Source organism: Mesoplodon mirus (genome assembly GCF_964341445.2).
Source record: "Mesoplodon mirus genome assembly, chromosome: 13".
Taxonomy (NCBI): domain Eukaryota; kingdom Metazoa; phylum Chordata; class Mammalia; order Artiodactyla; family Ziphiidae; genus Mesoplodon; species Mesoplodon mirus.
In genome coordinates, this window is record NC_138989.1 from 7,817,449 (window position 1) to 7,832,253 (window position 14,805).

Here is a 14,805-nt window from a genome sequence, read left to right on the forward strand (position 1 = left end):
GATCTGATTTCTCAAAGGATGGGGGAAACGCAAATTTTCTGATTTATAAATATCAGAAACTCAATTTTTTAGAAACTTCTGGTTCAGATCTCTGAGGTTAGAAGTCAGGTAGTGGTTTTCCATGGCGGGGTGGGGAATGACCGGGAGGGGACACCACGGGGATTGCCGGGAACATTCTGTCCTGATTTGGGCTGGTGACAAAGGTGTGTGCAGTTTGTGAACATCTCATGGAGCCACACACTTACGATTTGTGCCTTTCCTCTCAGATAAAAAGGTAAAAAAAAAACCCACCAGCAGCATCAAAACAACTGCAGACTGGCTAAAGCACGTCAACAGCCTGGATCTGATCAGTGGGACACTGGTTACAACTTCTGAAACAAGACAGCAAAGGAAGTTAGGCAGTCGATGTAGAAGGGAAGGTCCCAGGGTCCCAGACTGATTCACATGAAGTCAGAAATCCAGTTAGAGCTTCCCAGTAGCCCAAGCGAAATAGGAAATAAGAGTCAGGAGGGAAAAAGTTAAGATCCCCCCAAAAACTTCCTGGGCACATGGGACTAACAGAACATGTCCTGTGACATTTGTGTCACTGGGTGAGAAGGAGGTCTTATTTAATGTCTCTGGCTCATTTATGATTCTTGGCTTGCTGCTCTGGGAAAAGCAGCTTCTTCTCCTCTGCTGAGCCTCCTCCTTGGCACAGAAGCCTCCCGGTCCTGCCCAGCCCTCCTACCCCTCGACTGGAATGTGAACAAACCTGCTGGTAAAACAAAAACACAACCAAGTGCTGCGGGCAGGAGAGGGGCCCGGCTGGCTGGCTGGCTGCGGGGAGCTCACCGTGCATGTCCACCATTCCCGGGGAAGAGCTGTTCTCCGGGGTGGTCACCTCTGAGCCGCACTTCTCATCTTTGCCCTTTTTCTTGTTCTTGTTTTTCTGGAGGAGAAAAATGATGCAGAAACCGAGTCACCAAATTGTGTGTGTGTGTGCACGCACCAGTGAGACCCTGGGGAGCGGGATGAATATTTTATTCCGCTGACTCATCCTGGAGCCCCCAGGGCTCTGGAGGGCTCCACTGGCCCACATCTGAACACGTCCCATGAGGAGCCTCACCTGCTTTGGAATCAAGGAGCCCCGTGGAGGGGAGGCTTCCAGGGCTGGGCTGGGGGGCTGAGGGGCTGGGGGTAAGGCTGCCTTGCTTCTGGGGCCAGCCCCGCAGGCATGCAAACACCCTGGCTGGCGGGAATTTCCTCTGGGGAAAAGACCATGGTCACCCTGCCCGAAGCAGGTACAGTACAGGGATGCCAGGTGAGGGATGGAAAAGACAGCTCACACATTTCCACTATCTTCAGGCCCCTGGAACTGCCTTCCTCAAAGACAGCTGACTTCTAGGCCGACACTGGGGACCAGGTGAGGAGGGAAAGCCCAGGGGAGGAGGGAAAGGTCAAGGGGATGCTTTTTTTTTTTTTTTTTTTTTTTTTTTTTTTGCGGTATGTGGGCTTCTCACTGTTGTGGCCTCTCCCGTTGCAGAGCACAGGCTGGGGACGCGCAGGCTCAGCGGCCATGGCTCACAGGCCCAGCTGCTCCACGGCATGTGGGATCCTCCCGGACCGGGGCACGAACCCGTGTCCCCTGCATTGGCAGGCGGACTCTCAACCACTGTGCCACCAGGGAAGCCCAAGGGGATGCTTTTTGTACGTGGTTCCATTTTTTACGGACGGAATGGAATTGTGTGGAAACAACCTAACTGTGTCCATTGGTAAAAGACTTGTTAATCACATTACAGTACATTCACTCAACGCAGTGGGATGCAACAATTACAGAGTCCAAGTACAAGCTCTTCCTGTACTAATATGGAAGGATCCGCAGAAATATGCACACATTTAAATATTTCAGTGTCTCCAAGATGTATAAAAGAAAGGTGCAGAACATGGGAACAGGATGCTGCCGCTGGTGGAAAAGGAGGAGCATAAATGGGCGTGTGTTTGTATCTCTGCGCGCACAAGCTCTCTGGAAGGACAAACAAACACTGGTTGTCTCCAAGGAAAAGAGCTGGATGGGGCTGGAGGTGTTCAGCAGGGATGGGAAGCAGATGTATAAAAAGATAAGACTGTAAAAAAAAGTAACGTTTGAAGAATCTGCAAGCCTACAGAAACAGAAAGTAGACTGGTGGTTTCCAGGATCTTGGGGAGGGCATGCGTGTTGTTTTCGGGGTAATGAAAATGTTCTGGAATTATAGCGGTGATGGTTGCACAACTGTAGATATATCAACACGGACTGGCAAACTTTGAAAGAGTGAACTTTATGGCATGTGAATCATTTTAGTTTTAAAAAAGAGTTTTAAAGTAACAAATGAATTTTGTAACATGTTTTACCTATTTAAGAGAAGACAATTTTCAAGAGTTCTGAAGAAAAAAAGAAAATAATGTAACCACATCATTACTGGGTGTTTGAAAACAAGAAAAGAGGGACTTCTGTTGGCAGTCAGGTAGTTAAGGCTCCACGCTTCCAATGCAGGGGACGTGGGTTTGATCCCTGGTCGGGGAACTAAGATCCCACATGCCGCGCGGCCAAAAAAAAAAAACCCAACCAAAAACAGAAACATGAAAAGCTATCCCTTCCCACTGCAGATTACCGGCCACGACCATCAGAGATTCGGATGCAGCTATCCAGGGTGCGGCCCAGGAACCTGCATTTTGTTGAGACTCCCAGGGGATCTAATGCTCAGCCAGGCGTGGGACCCACCACCCTAGAGAAAGGGGGGAGGAGTACTGTACATCTTGGCTCAGAGGTGACAGAGAATTAGCATCCAAGCACTGTCTGCACAGCTGTGCTAAGTTCTTCCCATATGATACACTGCCTTTGCTCTGTTGCAGAAACCGCAGCAGCTGGATGTTACTGTCCCACAGCACAAAAGAGGGAACTAACCCAGCAAGATGGGGTCACCCGCCTGGCATCACAGGTTAACTGGGGGTCGTCTGTCCAAATCCAGATCTTGAGGTCTTTGCCCAGCCCCAGGCTGCCTTGTCCTTCCTGATAGCCCATATATTACATTCTCTCCTTCGTCACAAGCCATTTGGCACTTCCCTGATGTCTGTTTCATGCTATTCTATAATTATCTTTCCCCAACAAGATTATAAATTCCTTGAGAGCAGGGACCACGTCTTCTCAAATGCAACCGGCATTTATACAACACCTAATGATGTGCAAGGCACAGACGTGGGCAGGAGCCAGGAGCTGCCTTCGAGGAGGCTGGCTGCACTCTGCTCCCCCTCCGGAAGGCCGGCACCAAAGGCCAGGACAGTCTATGTCGGTGCCTCTGGGGAAAGCAGCCCTGGTGGCTCCACGAACCAGTCCAGGCGAGGACCGGAAGGGATGACAAGCCCCCACGTTCTCAGCCCAGCACCGACCCACCCAGGGGCCGCATGTGATCAAAGGGTCACGAATGGAGCCTCAGCCCTGCCAGGAGACCCAAGACTCGTGGGGCAGGTCACTGGAGATTGTGGAGGGAGGCTTTATCCCGAGGTTTGTTTGGGTTTTTTTTGGCCACGCCACACGGCATGCAGGATCTTAGTTCCCCGACCAGGGATTGAACCCGTGCCCTCTGCAGTGGTAGTGTGGAATCCTAACCACTGGACCGCCAGGGAAGTCTCTGCCCCGCCTTATGGCCCCTAGAAACCTACCAATCATGCCCCCTGTCACGACTGGAGGCATGTGGTCAGTGTGAGCTGAGCCATCCTTGCATAGCAGGGAAGGCACTCAGGCAGGAGGAACAGCCCATGCAAAGGCCCGTCAGTGGGACCATTCTGGATTTTGACTGGAAATGAGGGCAGCTGACCTGTGGGTCTTTGAGGGTCACTGGCCTGGGACCCACCAAGCTGAAAAACTACCCGTGAGGCGGGGCAGGCCTGTCATCAGTGCCGCCCTGAGATCAAGTGCAGCCGCGAGGCCTTCCTCTAGCGGTCACAGTCGCCGCCCCTCCTGGAACCCTCCCCCGTCAATGGCCCCTGCTTCTCCGCACCAAACTTTCACGCTGGGGTCACCCTTCACCAGCAGCTCCAACCACCAGAAGGCTCTCCAAGAGTGGAGAGAGTCTGTGCTTTGGAGTCAAAAGACCCGACATTTGCTGTGTGACTCTGGGGAAACAGCTTCGCCTCTCTGAGCCTGTGTCCTCCCCTGTCCAGAGTGGATAAAGAGCTCACTCCACAAAGTAATGCCTGGCAGATGGTCAGGTGCCAAGAAGGGCACTACAACAATGGGGGAGGGTCTGCCCGTCTGCAGGTACCGCCACGCCCACCGCAAAGCCATGGTGCCCAGGGCCTCAGGGAGGGGATACCTCTGCACTAAGCAGTGTGCCCACTGGCAAACCATGGGGCCGTCAGCCCCAAAGAGGTGACTTACAGGGGACATTCCCCACCTCTCTGAGGGCCAAACTCTGGGGCTGGATGATGGGGGGAGGGGTAGACACAGGTTCAGCAGCCTCTCCAGCCCTAAGCTGGGTCCTTCTGCTGCCCAAGTGGCCTTGGCCCCAGGGTCCCCACATGGTGGGTGGTAGTGGACAGCCCCCTCTCGCTGTGATGGGAGGGAGTGTGGATGGACAGCCCCACCCCAGGGGACCGGCCCCACATACTCACATCGTCAACCTTTGGCTCCGTCACAGGGACCCACTTGTAGATTCGCAGGGATGTGTCACCCACAGTCACCCACTTCTTCTCCCTGCAGAGGACGAGGAAGAACCCATTACCAGGGGGCTTCGGGGGCAGGCCCTTGCTCACGCCGGCGGGGGGCACAGGCCGCACTCCCTTGGAGCAGCTGTGACACGGTGACAGCTCTGGGTAGGGCTGAGAGAACATCTCCGGATCACACAGACGACGGCGTGAATCCCAGCTCTGCCGCTCGCTGGCTGGGGGCCCCTGGGCAAGTCAATTCACCAGCCTGAGCCTCAGTTTCCCCATCTGCTGGACCACATGGGGTCGTCCATCTCTCCAGGCTGCCGTGAGCGAGACAAAGCATGTTGCGGGTCGATTGCTTCTTCCCGTCTGGAAGAGAGTGCCTGGTGAGACTGGAGGGGAGGGCGGGGCTGCCACTGGATGGAGGGAATCAGCCCCGGTTCCTCCAGCCTTCACCCCACAGAGCCCCTCTGGGCAGCAGAGAGGGCTTCAGACCAACAGGGCATTTCCTCCGTGGGGGTGGGAGGGTCTTCCCCAAGGGCACCCAGGGGCTCACCCTGCCCCCTGTCAATGCCTCCGAGGTCGTGGGAAGGGAAGCAGGAGCCCACAGCATGAGTAACCACCGCAGGCTCTTCCGGGCAAACGCCAGTTAGATCAGCCCCGGGGCATGGAGAGCGGGGGGAACCTGGGTGCCCAGTGGCCTCGGCCCCAAGGGCAGTCCCCAGATGCCGAAACCGAGGGGCTGCGAGAGGGAAGCACAGCCCCGTCTGCCGCGGCCGGGAGGTTGCCTGCCCCGAGACCCTATACCTCGGTTCGGAGACAGGCTTCAGTTCCAGGGTCTCAGCTCCTAACGTCTGCACAGCTGCCCCCGATCCACCCCCAGCCGCATCCTAAACTCCTGGGGCACAGTGCCCAGGGCCCCCCCGCTGCCAAAGGCGGGTTGATGGTGAGAAGCAAATCACAAGCCACGAGAAGGCAAGGGGGTGACTGCTTTCCACTGAGGGTAATGATGGTAATCACCACTCTCTCCTCCTACCTCTCTGCTTCGAGCATCGTCCTTCTCTAGCTGTATCACCCCAGCCTCCCAACTTCGGTCCTCGACCTCTGGCAGCCTATGAGTCAGGTCCTGTCACCTCCTGCCCCTAACACTAGGAGTGACAGCCAGAGGCCACGTGCCTGAGGACACCACGGCTAAGGGAGAGACCCCCCCAGAAGGAAAGCTGGGGTTTCAACCAGGGAGCTGCGCTCTGGAGTCCACGATTTGATGGGACAGCCAGATGTACACCTGCTGTACATGGCATAGCGGCCGGGAGCCCCCAGCAATGTTAGCAACATGGGGTCCACCAGAGCCGAGAATTATGTGTGGCTGTGGGCGCCTCGTCCAGCCTCCCCACCAAGACCTTGGCCTTGGGTCCTCTCCTCCATGGGCAAGTAGCCCTCCCAAGCTGGTGGGACATGTTACCGTCACCTGGCACCCTTTCACCACTGGGGGTTCTGGGTGCCCAAGCACGCTCAAAACCAGCTGACCCAAACCACGGACACTTCCATTCCCCAAACTGTGCCTGCTCGGGTCCCAAAGTCCCCGGCTGGAGGAAGCTAGGGCCTGGCTTTTCCTTATTCTACTATGACCATTTCTAGTGCCTTCTGTGTGCTAAGCACTGTACACACTCTAATCATCCCATAACCTCTCGTGGCAGTAACTGTCACCTTTCCTCTTTGACAGATAAAGAAACTGAGGCAGGGGGAGGTGGAGTCATTCTCCCCAGAGCCAGTGTTCAAATCTCCATGCCACGCTGCTTTTTGGAGCAGCCTCCCCTGCCCCATCCCTGCCCTGTTTAGCCCTGAGAGAATTAAGAATTAAATAAAGTCAGGCACCTAAGTCACCACCCACCTGTCCCCAGCCTCTCAGAGGCAGGATGGACAATCCACAACCCCAGTCTTTCCCCACCTTCATGCTGAATAATCAGCAGGTGCCTGGAAAGGACAGAGACATCCCAAGAAACAACCTTGGTGACAGAGCAACAATCATAACGGCCATTGTGCGCTGAGGGCTTCCGTGCCAAGCACTTTGCTTACGTGCCCTCTCTCCCGACAACTGCCAACAGGCCTGTGAGAGGGAGACAACTGTCACCCCACTTCATAGATGGGGGGATGGGAGGCCCAGAGAAGTCACACCAGTAGCTCACGGTCACACAGCTCGTCAGCGGCAGAACCAGGACTGGACACGGGCTCTGACCCCTGCTATTCTGCCTCCCGTGAAAAACTACTAAGAAATGACTCCACAGAGCACATCGGTGACAGAAGCTGGACAAAGAAGCACAAATCGCCCAAATCCCATGCAAATGGCCAAAGGCACTCACTACTCACAAGCCCCTCAACTGGCTTCCTTGGCTGGGGCCCCAGTAGGTCAGCAAATCCAAGGCTTGATGGTGTTAAAAAAAAAAAAAGGAAAAAAAAAAAAAAGTAATTGACTTGCAATACACAGGACACCTCTCAGGGCAGAAAGTGTGCCAGATCTGGGCTTCGCAGGCCACACCTGAGCCAAGATGAATGTGTCAAGTGGCAGGTGCTTCCCAGAGAGGTTACAGGCCCTGCAGGTTCTGAGCTGAACACAGCTAGGTTCTGGTGCCTCCCTTGGTCCGAGTTCCCAGCTCACCCCAGGGATTAGAAACCGTTCTCCAGTTGCACTCCTAGGTGTGGGCATTGAGGGGCCATGGGGCAGAGGGAAGAGCCTTGAGAACCCGACCTCAGCCTGGTATCCGGCCAGCAGCCACCCAGGGAGACACAGGCCCCAGAGCTCAGGGGCGAGTCACTGAGTGAGTAGCCGGTACTTCGGAGACACATCCAGGGAGCACCGGGTGTGTCATCAAGCCAGTGGCCTGGCAGCGCCTCGGGAAATGACACAGGGACCCCAGAGAGCAGCTGAGAGCTCCCACTACCACCTCCAAACCCATCACCCCAACCCCAAAGGAAGGCATTAAGCTGTACTTAATTACATCTGCAGTGGCAAACAAGTGCCCAACAGGCGTGTTTTGCCTGGCCTGCATGGTACTTTTAAAAATCTGAATCAATTGCCAGACTTAAAAATAAAAAGAAGCCAGGCCCCACATTAAAATCCAGATTCCTGGCCACTCTCAAAAACACGTTCTGGCCACGAGGGGCCCACATGCCCCGAGGAGCACTGACTCTCTCCAGATGGGGCCCTGGGGCTCCCTCAGATCCCCCAGGTCTCACCACCTGCAGCCACTGGGCTCGGATTCACCACAGCCACCGGGCCGCAGCCCAACCTTGCCACGAAGCTGCCCTGGGCACGGCCTGAGCCCTCCTGCCTTGCTGGCCCCTGGTAACCAGCCAGGCTTAAGTGCCTCTCTCTTCCCCACCAGGCTTGGGATCCTGGACAAAAGAAGCAAATGAGGTCCCAGCTGTAGGAATAGAGCCCCAGACGCTCCTCCCCAGCACAGGCTCCTGTGCAAACTATGAGCACCTCTCTCCCCAGATTCTCTAGGCCGAGGGCAATTTCTAATGTTCCCCCAAGGTCAGGTCCAAGGAAGGGCTGGCCAGCCAGGGTGACCTGACTCCCTCAAAGAGGGCTCCGAACCCCTCACTTCCGATCCACTTCCCAGGACTAGTCCTTGATGCCGTAGGAGGCCTGGCTACAGCTGGCCTCATCCTAACTAGGCCCAGGCCCGCTTGGCCTGCCCTGTGCCTGGTAGAAGGGTGCCCCTGGAAGTACCAAGGTGAGGGTTTAGGCACAGTCAAAGCTCCCCCCGCCCCCAGAGACGGGTGGGAAGTCTCGGGGAACAGGCCTCTCTCTGTCTTCACAAGCCACCGAGGGATGCTTCAGACCACGGATCCAGGGGTCCCAGGCCTAAGCCTACTTCGAGGCTCCAGCCTTTGCCTCCCGCCCAGGGACTCACCCTGCCCTGCTTTTCTCCGCCCACACCGGGCCTCCTAACCCTGCCTCAGCTTCCCCAAAAGGAGCCCACCGTTTCGTTCTTCCTTCTTGTCCTGGCTGCCTCTCACTCCACCAACCTGCCTTGCTGGGACACAGAAAGGAGAGGAGAAACAGCCGGCAGCTACCGACAGGGTGGCCACGGCTGGCTGCTGGCTTTTTCCAGGGCAGGGGAAGGGTAGGGCTGGCAGAAGGGGGAATTTTTAGGGGTCCCTGGGACGGAGGAGAAATACCACCCTAGGCTTACAGGCTAAGTGGTATGCCAGCACCTCCATTCTGGATTTAAAAAAACAAAACAAAACAAAACAGGATGCAGAGTTAAATTGGAATTTCAGATAAATGCCGAATAATTTTTTTAGTATAAGTATGTCTCAATTAGTGCATGGGACAAACTTACACTGAAAAAAAAAAAAGAAGTATTTAAAAATATTATTTCTTTGTTTATCTGAAATTCAAATTTAACTGGGTGCCCCATAATTTTATTTGCTAAATCTGGCAACCCAGTGTCCCAGCCAGTGGTGAAATGCACGATTGGTGGCCACACAGTTAATAAACAACCCCAAACCACAAGGGCTGACTGGAAGACACATTCTGAAGGCACAGCGAGGGTGAGATTTGGCTTGTCGGGGCTGGGGAAACCCAGGAAACAAGGCGAAGTCTTTTTTTACTCAGAATGGGCAGGAGGAAAAGAAAAAGAAAGAAAAAAACCCCAGCAAAATGCAAGTTTCTACCTCACAGTAAGGACCGCATTTAATGACTGCTCCTGTGTGCAGGATAAGTGCTTTTCGAGACATGATGTTATTCCAGAAGGGAAGAAAGTAGCACAGGAACCTCTTGTCGTGGTTAGAGAAGTTATGTGGTTAACCCAAGGTCACACTGGAAGCCCAGCCACGAGATCCCAAAGCCTGAGGTCTTCAGAGGACTTGACTCCTAGTTTCCCAAGACACAAAAAAGGGAGGGAGACACGTTCTCCTCTCATCCCCCCAAACACAGGCCTCGCCGGCAGCGGGCTGAGCAGCACTGAGGGCCACCAGGCCGGCTGCTCTGGGGCCGGCAGGGTGGAAAACCCCACACAGCTCCATCTGCCCTCCCAGCAGAGCAGCTGTCAGGGTGCAGGAGCCTCCGCCAGGCTGGGAACCTGGAGCGCAAGGCCCTGCCAAGCCTCCCGCAGCACGGAAAGGCAGCTGGCCCCCACCCCTTTCTCACCTCCAGGCTGGTGACAGAAGGGACTCAGGCCCAGACAACAGCTCTTTCTTTGCACAGGCGTTCAGGCAGGGGACGACTCCAGCCTTCCCTCTGGGAATCCCGCAGGAGAGGGGCTGGTGGGCTTGTTTTCCCGTGTGCGTTTTGGCCTGCAGCTGTTTCTGCCATTTTTAAATGGCTCCAGTCCGGGCACTGGGCGCCCTGCGCACCAGGGGAGCTCCCACGGCAGGGAAGACTTGGATTCCAACTTTGGAAGGCCTTCCCTTCTCACGGTTCTGAAAATTCTTTGTCCCACTAGAGCCAAACCCAGCCCTCGGCCGGGCATCCGGCCATCTGCAGACAGCCCTTTCCATAGGAGGCCCGGGAGCACGTGGACTTTATTGATTTTCCTCTTGCCTTTTTTGTTGGGTTTGACTCAGAAAGGACAGCTAACTTGTGACACGGCTAGACTGGAGGCTAGCCCCCAGTGGTTTTGAGGGACCGAGGCGAGGCGTTACTCAAGAAATGACACCCCTAAACATAAACAGAGCCCGCCACGGGGCCTGCGGGGTTTGCAGGCTTTAAATAAAGGGTCAGGACGAGCCCGCGGGCGCTGACACTCGAACGGCGCTGCGGCTCCTCTCTCTCCCTGACCCTGGTGAGGCCGTGGGAAAAAAATAATAAAGTTGAAATCCGGGAGCTGGGAGTTTTCAACAAGTCCGCCCCAACCTGGCGATCGGCTCGCGCCTCGGGCCTGGCCCTCGGGCCGATTCCGAGACAGACCCGGACGAGGCCGGGGAAACGTTCAGTCGTATTAATTACAACCAGGCCATGCCGGACGGAATCTAACGTGAGCTGCAGAAACCGCACGGCCGACACCGAGTCCCCCTCGCCCCCCGCGCAGAGAACAAAAACAACAGCTCTCTCCGCAAAACAAACGCGGGCTGCCGCGTTCGGACAGGCAGACGCAGCCCAGGACCGGGGTCTGGCCCCCAACATTCGCTCGCCCGGACCCCCGCGCCCGGGTCCGGGCACAGCGGGGCGGGAGGGGGGCGCCCGGAGCCCCGGGCCCCGCGGCCGCCGCCGGCGTTTCCTCCTCGCGCTCGCCCCCATCTTTCTTCCTCGCCAAGAGCCCTCGCTCCAGGCAGCCCAAAGCGCTAAATTTAAACGGCTCGCGCTCTGCAAACTCCGCAGACTCGAGGGCGCCGGGCCTGGGAGGCGGGGAGCGAGCGAGCGAGCCAGCCAGCCGGCCGGGGAGGGAGGGAGGGAGAGAGGGAGGCCCGGCGCGGGCAAGGGCGCGGGGGCCGGCGCTGCGCCGCCCGGGGCGCGCGGGTAGGAGACGGAGACGGAGACGGCGGCGGCGGCCCGCTCGGTGCCTGCACAATGGAGCTCGCGCTCTCCCCTCTGCTGCCGGCATCGCGGCCCCGGCGCGCGGGAAGCCGCTTTCATGTGACTTGCACAAAACGAAATGGCTTCTGGGGCCGGCCCCGAGCCCCCCTCCCGGGAGCCGAGCGCCGCGCCGGGGACTGCCCGCCGCTCCACCGCCCGGCCCGGGGCGCCCGCCGCCTCCAGGCTGCCGCCGCCGCGCCAGGTGGGCGACAGGCGCGAGCGCACCTGGGCAGCGGCCGCGGCCCCCGCCGCGCGCAGGTGACCCGGCTCGCGCGCCGCCCGCCCTCTCCAACTCCTGGGCCCGCGGGCGGCCCGGGGCGCTGCGCCCCGCCGGCTTTTTGTATCTGGTCTCGGGGTTCGGGGCGGCCGCGTCGCGAGCCTGCAAGCGAACCAGAGAACAAGCCGGCGCCTCCGCTTACCATTTGCGCACTTTCTCGATAGCCGCCATGACCCTCTTGATATCATCTTTGGCCCGGCTCCTGGTCTCGGCTCGAACCGACCTGCCCGACATGGTTCTGGCGGGGAGAGAGAGGCTGGGGGAGCGCGCCCGCCGGGTCCTGCTCGCGCTCCGCGGCGGCCACACTCGCGCCCGCCCGCCCGCCCGCTCACTCACACAGAGACACACACACAGACACACACACACACACACAGACACACACACTCGCACACATACACACACACACAAAGCCTAGTGCCGCCGCGCGCCCAAGGCCCAGTGCGCAAGCGCCGGGCGGCAGCTGCACCGAGCAGGGGGAGCAGCGCCGCCGCGGTCGCCGGTAGTGCGGCCTCCGGGCGCCGCTGCCGCCGCGGGGCAGCGCCGCGAGCCTCTCCGCCCACCCGGGGGAGGCGCCCGCGACCCCCCGCTCCCCGGGGTGGCGGCAGGGGCACCCGGCGACCCCCGGCTCCGGGCACGCGGAGGGGAGGCGGGCCGGCGGACGTGCGCGCGGACACTTACTCGGAGGCCGCAGGTGCCGGGGGGTCCCCGGGAGAGGGCGGGCCGGCGGGGCGGCCGGCCGTGGAGGGAGCGCATTCCTGGGGAGCCAGCGCGGCAGCCCATCCGCTGCCCCGGGTGTGTGGCAGCGTCTGCAGTAATGGAAGTTTCCTGTGGGGCTCCTGACTTCTCCGAGTTGAAGGCGCCGATTCGGGACGCGAGGTGCTCTTGGAAGGAGTTGAGAAACGCGGACCTCTGCTGACCCTCTGCCCGGTTTAAATACGCGAGCTAGGACGTCGCTTCCCTATCCTTCGTCCTTTTGGAAAACGAGGGTGGGAGGAAAGGTGCCTGGGGTGACCACTAGAGACATCCGACCTTGCTTATGAAACAGCTTTCGGCGCAGGAAAAGCTCGATGATTATGTACCAGCATTTCAACAGGGGCTCTTAGACCTTTCCTCCTAGTGATAAGTTGCCCTCGCCATAAATAAGGTGAGGGGGCCCACGCTGGGGTTTCTGTTCGAGAACCACGAGTTGAGTTTAAGCTACACCTGATGTAAGCCCCAGGCTCAGCCCAGGTACGGCCACCTCACAAATGACCCTGGCAGGTAAAATGGACTGGCCAGCGACAAGGAGCTGGTTTCTTCCCCGTGATGCCTTAGGACAGCTCCGCACGAATCTACCATTACCAGGATAAGCCAGGGGCCTCAACCTTGTGTTCAGCTGCAGCTAAACTATCTTGACCAGAGCCAATTCGTGCCCAGGTGGATGCTGGGGAAAAAGAATGACCCCGTTAGCAAGCCCAGTGCCTTGGGGATCAACTAACCTAACATCAGTCCTTTTACATGGAGGGAAACTGAGTCCCAGGGAAGTTCAAGGACACAGCCATAAGCTAGATGTTTGTCTTCCGCTCATTCTAAAACCAAGCCCTTTCCCCTGAGGTTTTGGTTTGGGGGAGAAAAGCTTCTGGCGATACGGAGTGGAAGCTGCACTGCAGGCCTTTTCTTACGCGTGTCCTTTTACCATCCCAAACCCCAAGTTCCTGATGTGAGGATTATATGGGAAAATATGTAACAGTGGGTCATAAAACAGTGGTCTCATACCATTGGCCCTCTGACTTACCTGGCCAGCAGATACATGCTTAAGGTTACACAGAACTTTTTAAAGCATATATTTGAATTAAAAATGGGAAGGTATATTTAAAAATCCAAGTATTGAATGATGAATGGACAAATGGGCATATCTATACAATAGAATATTATTCAGCCGTTAAAAAGGAATAAAGTACTGATACATGGCACGGCATGGATGAACTTTGAAAACATCCTAAGTAAAAGAAGCCAGTCACAAAAAGACACATATTGTATGATTCCATTTATATGAGTTATCTAGACTAGGCAAATCCCTAGAGACAGAAACCAGAGGGACTGCGGGGAGGCGGGAAATGGGGAGTGACTTCAAATGGGTACAGGTTTTCCTTTTGGGGTGATAAAAAAGTTCTGAAAGTAGGTAGTGGTGATGGTTGCACAACACTGTGAATGTGCTTTCTGTCGCTGAATTGTACACTTTAAAATTGTTACAGGGGTCAATTTTACATTTTGTGTATTTTGCCAAAATAAAAAGAAATCCAAATATCCAGCTTCTCTAGAGATAGCAGAAGACCTGCAAACTGGGCCCCAAGTGCCACATGGCCACAATCAGCTGGGGCTAAGAAGCCCTGTGCCCCTCAGATAAAGCTCACTAGGTCACCAGTGTGTCACCCGGTCACTGTACTCATTTGTGTTGCCACATGGCCCCTGAAGGTGTTTGTGTTTTTGATCTCTGATTAAACTATAAAGCTCTCTACAAATGTTCTTTATAAATCTACTATGGCACTTTTTATAGTTTCCTGTCCCCTGCGGATATTTTTACACTTCTTTCTTTCAACAAAGCACACTTGTTTCATAGTCTGTGTCTGATCATTCTGATATTTGAAGCATCTGACAGTCTGTTTCTGCTGGTTCTTACTCATGGTGTCCTATTTCTTTGTGATCTGTCTGGTTCTCCTTGACCTTGCTGGACACTGTATTTTAAAATTTATTTATAGGGATAATTTGAGGCCTAGAATGAAGTTACCTTCCTCTCGAGTTGCTTTTCCATTTGCTCTGCCAGACTCCTGAGGGCACCGCTACTGCAGGGTGACCAACATCCAAGTTCAGGGCTCGTGGGTCCCTGGACCCCCAGGTGATGCCAATATAGGTTGCCTGAGTGAGACTGATTTGCCTATTGTACCCAGGGTGGGGTCAGTGATGTGCTGCAGCTGACTGGCAAGCCTGCGCTTCCCAGCTCTGTTCAGTGACCTCCTATCAATAGTTCTAAATCAGCCATGGCGGAGCATTTACACTATGGAAATTGGCAAATGCCATAATACATCAGGACCCTTTCCCAACCCCACCAAGAGCTGGTGATAAGCATTTACCAGCACACCACTGGGCAAGGTCTCATCTCCCACCCAGTGTGGACCCTGCACTTTGATTTCCGACCTCTTGCCTCAAAAACAACCATTCACACTGAAGTTCAAATATGCCAGACTTGGCAAATATCTACAGGGTTCAAGTGGCTTCCTTGCTGGATTAGCTTCCAGGGTTCTCTTTTTCCTTCAGTTTCGCCTATTCCTTACTATCTTGTCAGCATGTGGTGGCTTTTAGGATT

At 56.0% G+C, this 14,805-nt stretch overlaps 1 protein-coding gene across 3 annotated transcripts in view; it reads right to left on the bottom strand.

The window, feature by feature from the left end:
* BCL7A (BAF chromatin remodeling complex subunit BCL7A) overlaps window positions 1-13,919 on the bottom strand; it is a 30,790-nt gene extending 16,871 nt beyond the window's left edge. For 2 of the 3 annotated variants that reach the window (XR_014295760.1, XM_082641049.1), the window contains exons 1-3: window positions 11,605-11,856; window positions 4,627-4,708; window positions 832-928 (exon numbers count right to left, since the gene is read on the bottom strand). Coding sequence is in view for 2 of the 3 variants with exons in the window: in XM_082641049.1 (XP_082497175.1) it covers window positions 832-928; window positions 4,627-4,708; window positions 11,605-11,696 (271 nt within the window). In the remaining variant the exon portion in view is untranslated. Of the gene's footprint in view, window positions 1-831; window positions 929-4,626; window positions 4,709-11,604; window positions 11,857-12,140 lie in introns of those variants that run through there. The other variant, XM_082641048.1, reaches the window with a different exon arrangement.
* Between the last annotated feature and the right edge of the window lie 886 nt (window positions 13,920-14,805).